Raw genomic sequence first — 6182 nt, forward strand, 5'->3', positions numbered from 1 at the left:
CACATCACCTCACTGGTCTGAAGTCCCCATGGAGCCTGGAGAACCACATCACCTCACTGGTCTGAAGTCCCCACGGAGCCTGGAGAACCACATCACCTCACTGGTCTGAAGTCCCCATGGAGCCTGGAGAACCACATCACCTCACTGGTCTGAAGTCCCCACGGAGCCTGGAGAACCACATCACCTCACTGGTCTGAAGTCCCCATGGAGCCTGGAGAACCACATCACCTCACTGGTCTGAAGTCACCATGGAGCCTGGAGAACCTCATCACCTCACTGGTCTGAAGTCCCCATGGAGCCTGGAGAACCACATCACCTCACTGGTCTGAAGTCCCCATGGAGCCTGGAGAACCACATCACCTCATTGGTCTGAAGTCCCCATGGAGCTTAGAGAACCACATCACCTCATTGGTCTGAAGTCCCCATGGAGCCTGGAGAACCACATAACCTCATTGGTCTGAAGTCCCCATGGAGCCTGGAGAACCTCATCACCTCACTGGTCTGAAGTCCCCATGGAGCCTGGAGAACCATCCAACAAAGTAATGGAGCCTGAGTGTTGTCCATTTCATACCTTTTTAAGCCACAATAAATGTACTGGACATATGCATGTTCCATAGCCATACAAAACATTAGAAAATGGGCCAAACCTGCAAATCATGCCTTCTGTATATTCTGGCCATATCAGCTTGATTCTGAGCTGACAGGATGAGGATGATGATGACGATGATGGTGATGATGACAACAACCACAGCCAAGGCTTAATATGCATATAATGTTTCAATTAAAACCTAATAAAGTCGGTGCCAAATGACATGAACATCTCCTGTTGTGATGAGTTGAGACGTTGCATCTCAAGGAGTCCAATCTGACCTGCTGGGCTCTACCTCTGTCTTCCTCCTCCTCTAGTCACGCTACTGGCTGACTGTCTGACCTGCTGGGCTCTACCTCTGTCTTCCTCCTCCTCTAGTCACGCTACTGGCTGACTGACTGACCTGCTGGGCTCTACCTCTGTCTTCCTCCTCCTCTAGTCACGCTACTGGCTGACTGTCTGACCTGCTGGGCTCTACCTCTGTCTTCCTCCTCCTCTAGTCACGCTACTGGCTGACTGTCTGACCTGCTGGGCTCAACCTCTGTCTTCCTCCTCCTCTAGTCACGCTACTGGCTGACTGACTGACCTGCTGGGCTCTACCTCTGTCTTCCTCCTCCTCTAGTCACGCTACTGGCTGACTGACTGACCTGCTGGGCTCTACCTCTGTCTTCCTCCTCCTGTAGTCACGCTACTGGCTGACTGACTGACCTGCTGGGCTCTACCTCTGTCTTCCTCCTCCTCTAGTCACGCTACTGGCTGACTGACTGACCTGCTGGGCTCAACCTCTGTCTTCCTCCTCCTCTAGTCACGCTACTGGCTGACTGACTGACCTGCTGGGCTCTACCTCTGTCTTCCTCCTCCTCTAGTCACGCTACTGGCTGACTGACTGACCTGCTGGGCTCAACCTCTGTCTTCCTCCTCCTCTAGTCACGCTACTGGCTGACTGACTGACCTGCTGGGCTCTACCTCTGTCTTCCTCCTCCTCTAGTCACGCTACTGGCTGACTGACTGACCTGCTGGGCTCTACCTCTGTCTTCCTCCTCCTCTAGTCACGCTACTGGCTGACTGACTGACCTGCTGGGCTCTACCTCTGTCTTCCTCCTCCTCTAGTCACGCTACTGGCTGACTGACTGACCTGCTGGGCTCTACCTCTGTCTTCCTCCTTCCTCTAGTCACGCTACTGCCTGACTGTCTGACTGACTGACTGACTGACTGCCTGCCTGACTGCCCGCCCGCCCGCCTGTCTGCCAGCCTGACTGCCTGACTGTCTGCCAGCCTGACTGCCCGCCCGCCCGCCTGTCTGCCAGCCTGACTGCCTGACTGTCTGCCAGCCTGACTGTCCGCCTGCCTGACTGCCTGACTGCCTGCCCGCCTGACTGCCTGCCTTTCTGCCTGACTGCCTGCCCGCCCTGCCTGACTGCCTGCCTTTCTGACTGCCTGCCTTTCTGCCTGACTGTCCGCCAGCCTGACTGTCTGCCAGCCTGACTGCCTGACTGTCTGACTGCCTGACTGTCCGCCAGCCTGACTGTCTGCCTGCCTGACTGTCCGCCAGCCTGACTGTCTGCCAGCCTGACTGCCTGACTGCCTGACTGCCTGACTGTCTGCCAGCCTGACTGCCCGCCCGCCTGCCTGCCTGCCTGCCTGTCACCAGCAGTTATCTGATGGAAGGACTGATAGCGGTGTTTTCCACCAACTCTTTGATGAGGAGGACAAGAGGGCCCTTAATAGAATTGGCATGCAGCGCTGGTAGTGATGCGTCCCTGAGCTGCCTCCTATACGCATATACTGCTCCCGGCACTTCCTCCCAGCAGCTCACTGGCTCTAATTGTTATTAATCTACACCAATTAAAACGGGTGGCTCCCTGTCATTCTCCCCCTCCTTCACCTCCTCCACTTGACAAGCATGTACATTGTTGACATGCGAGGAGAACTGTTGAGGAACATTTCCCCTTACAGTGTTCGCCGCTATGCTGCTGTGCTTCCCCGGGTCTCTCTCCGCCTTTTTTCTCGCCTAGTACCATTTGGCATTAGCAGATAAAGATAAAGCCCATATTTGAATAACTGGGTGTGCCGGGCTCATATCAAATACATGCATTAAGGTTACATGATTCACTTGATTCCATTAAATTTAAAATAATCGCGGAGCACTTTGAATCTTTTGGTCTCATAACATTACTGCAAGCCACAGATCCCTAATTTGAAGAAGCAAAGAAAAGGCCTGCTGAGGGCATTCTGTTCTCTCCAACAACTCTGGACAGCCTGGTGCTTCTCCCCGAGGAGATGGAATGTATTCAAATGTATCTCCATCAATGAGCACAGTAATTATGAATTCAGCACTAATTAGTATATATACTACTTTCCTTGCATATTTGATTTCCACTGTGAGATGGTAATAAGGGAAAATGGCCATGTTTTTTCGTCCTATCTCATGAAGATTCCAGAATGTTAAAGGGGGAGGGCAGATGGTGCAGGGAGACAGGGGGGGGATGCATTAAGTGTATAAAACATTTAAAAAACTTTACAGATAATTGGTCTGGTTACTGAGGGGATAAAACAACAGTCTTACCTTGCAGTTAACATCCTGCTGCCTTAAATACGCCTTTTAGGGACATAGCTGCTTAACGCTAAAAGCTTCAGCGACGATGGAATTTCTGTCCATATTTTATATTTGATCAAAATAACTAGGTTGTGTTCTTAAAGGACTCGGTTGTATCGTCTTACATATGTAATTTCTTGCTACTGTAGTTAATTTCACCATGATGTTTTGCTACTGTAGTTAATTTCACCATGATGTTTTGCTACTGTAGTTAATTTCACCATGATGTGTTGTTACTGTAGTTAATTTCACCATGATGTGTTGTTACTGTAGTTAATTTCACCATGATGTGTTGTTACTGTAGTTAATTTCACCATGATGTGTTGTTACTGTAGTTAATTTCACCATGATGTGTTGTTACTGTAGTTAATTTCACCATGATGTTTTGCTACTGTAGTTAATTTCACCATGATGTTTTGCTACTGTAGTTAATTTCACCATGATGTTTTGCTACTGTAGTTAATTTCACCATGATGTTTTGCTACTGTAGTTAATTTCACCATGATGTTTTGCTACTGTAGTTAATTTCACCATGATGTTTTGCTACTGTAGTTAATTTCACCATGATGTGTTGTTACTGTAGTTAATTTCACCATGATGTGTTGTTACTGTAGTTAATTTCACCATGATGTTTTGCTACTGTAGTTAATTTCACCATGATGTTTTGCTACTGTAAATTATTGCACCATGATGTTTTGCTACTGTAAATTATTCCACCAAGATGTTTTGCTACTGTAAATTAATTGCACCATGATGTTTTGCTACTGTAAATTATTGCATCATGATGTTTTGCTACTGTAAATAAAATTCACCATGATGTTTTGCTACTGTAAATTAATTTCACCATGATGTTTTGCTACTGTAAATTATTGCACCATGATTTTTTGACAAAATAATTGTCAGGAGAGTCTGGGAGTTAAACAGAACAATGTAACGTATTTAATCTACTTTATATAATGTGCTGCTCAACATACAACAGGCCTTCAGCTATAATTGGTCAAATCTAAACTCTAATTGAAAAAAAATGATAATAATAATAAAATAAAACAAATCCAAGTTAGATGTAAAGGTCATATTTAGTAATTCTCGTAACTGAATTAAGTGAAACAAGGGCATTTCTCCTACAGGAAATCGCCAATAAAATATGTCAGGATATCCTATTCACAGTTTTCTCCATTCATCCACGTTTGGCCATGAACATAGTCACACAGGGAAAAACAACAACATTGAAATTCTTTGTTTTTTGAATACGTCTGTTTTACAGAAATCCAGAGTCTATTTTGACTACTACTACCTACCTTTTGGCTATAGCTAAGGAAGTCAAATCATTTATCTCTCACTCGGGGGAGAGAGAGGACTTCAACGTGAGCCTGAAAATAAGCCTAATCGCTGAAATCAAACACAAAGCTAAGCTTAATATGTTTACGTCTGTTATATTTGCGTTACCTTCGGTTCTGCGTCTATGGGATGTGGGTTGTTTGTCCAGGTGGTAGGGTCACGGCATGGAGAGTCATTAGCGAGAACACCATTTCCACAGCTCAGATTAGAAGCACACCTGCCCAATTAAAACCTCCAACGATATGAGGTGGTTGATATTTTCCCTCACCTTCTTTTTCCTTCTTCTTCCTCTCTCAGGTCATTACTGCTGTGTGAATATGTGCTGCCTTTACATCCACATGTTTTGATAAGAAATAAAATAATAACCTACAGTTGTTACCAGAACCTGTTTTTCACCACTGAGTGAGACCCCCAATCCCATTCATCTATACGTCTACATGTGTTTTGATTCTGGAAAGAAATAAGAAAATAATAATTTTTCCATCCGCACCATTTCCACCAATGAGTTCTGTCAACTGACCCTCGCCCTATATCCACCAATGAGTTCTGTCAACTGACCCTCGCCCTATTTCCACCAATGAGTTCTGTCAACTGACCCTCGCCCCATTTCCACCAATGAGATCTGTCAACTGACCCCTGATCCCCACCCCATTTCCACCAATGAGTTCTGTCAACTGACCCCTGACCCTCGCCCCATTTCCACCAATGTGTTCTGTCAACTGACCCCTGACCCCCGCCCCATTTCCACCAATGAGTTCTGTCAACTGACCCCTGACCCCCGCCCCATTTCCACCAATGAGTTCTGTCAACTGACCCCTGACCCCCGCCCCATTTCCACCAATGAGTTCTGTCAACTGACCCCTGACCCTCGCCCCATTTCCACCAATGAGTTCGGTCAACTGACCCCTGACCCCCGCCCCATTTCCACCAATGAGTTCTGTCAACTGACTGCTGACCCCCGCCCCATTTCCACCAATGAGTAACGTCAACTGAACCCCCCCACCCCCATTTGATGGGCTATAGCCATGCATGGTGATGTCAGTTTCCGTAGAAGGTTCCCAGATCAACATTAATTTCCAGATCACCTGGGGTTGTGATGTGAGAGACAGCTCAAGGATCCCTGTATTCCCACACATCATTAGTCAAGCCAGACGTTATCATCATGTCATACTGCTAGCTCATAAATGACGTGCCCTAGAAAGACAAGTTCGTTCTATCGATTTATTGAAGTTTTTCTTTGTTATGCTCCAGCTAACATACCATCCCAGACCCAGTTGATGTTAGGTGGTTTATACATTCTGGAGGTCCAATTTAGTTCTGCTCTGTTACCAAACCACACATGAGCATCTGGGCCTTACAATAAAACATGAGACCAGGTGCAGAGAGAGGGTTACAGGACTAAGATACATACTTTTGATTGACATGGACTTAAACACGGTGTCATAAGAGAGTAGGACTGGGAGTCTATTCACTGCTGTCCTTTCCATTGTCAGGATGGTTGGGCAACGGTGTAGGGTAGTGGGCCAGAACTGAAAACCAGAGGCAACGGTTCAGGGTAGTGGGCCAGAACTGAAAACCAGAGGCAACGGTTCAGGGTAGTGGGCCAGAACTGAAAACCAGAGGCAACGGTTCAGGGTAGTGGGCCAGAACTGAAAACCA

The 6182-nt window shown here is 46.8% G+C and overlaps 1 protein-coding gene across 1 annotated transcript; it reads left to right on the forward strand.

The window, feature by feature from the left end:
- The first annotated feature begins 248 nt into the window (after positions 1-248).
- On the forward strand, positions 249-5506 carry LOC139569886 (arp2/3 complex-activating protein rickA-like). The gene is made up of 2 exons (XM_071391209.1): positions 249-323; positions 5144-5506. Exons 1-2 carry the CDS (start codon positions 249-251, stop codon positions 5504-5506), a joined length of 438 nt encoding a protein of 145 aa, XP_071247310.1.
- The last annotated feature ends 676 nt before the right edge of the window (positions 5507-6182 follow it).

The sequence above is a fragment of the Salvelinus alpinus genome, chromosome 3 (genome assembly GCF_045679555.1).
Source record: "Salvelinus alpinus chromosome 3, SLU_Salpinus.1, whole genome shotgun sequence".
NCBI classification, from domain to species: domain Eukaryota; kingdom Metazoa; phylum Chordata; class Actinopteri; order Salmoniformes; family Salmonidae; genus Salvelinus; species Salvelinus alpinus.

Excerpts from the sequence above, each read along its gene's own strand:
- LOC139569886 (XM_071391209.1), top strand. The coding sequence starts at position 249 with ATGGAGCCTGGAGAACCTCATCACCTCACTGGTCTGAAGTCCCCATGG. Across the intron at positions 324-5,143 it reads AGAACCACATCACCTCACTG|ATCTGTCAACTGACCCCTGA; the intron begins GTCTGAAGTCCC and ends TCCACCAATGAG.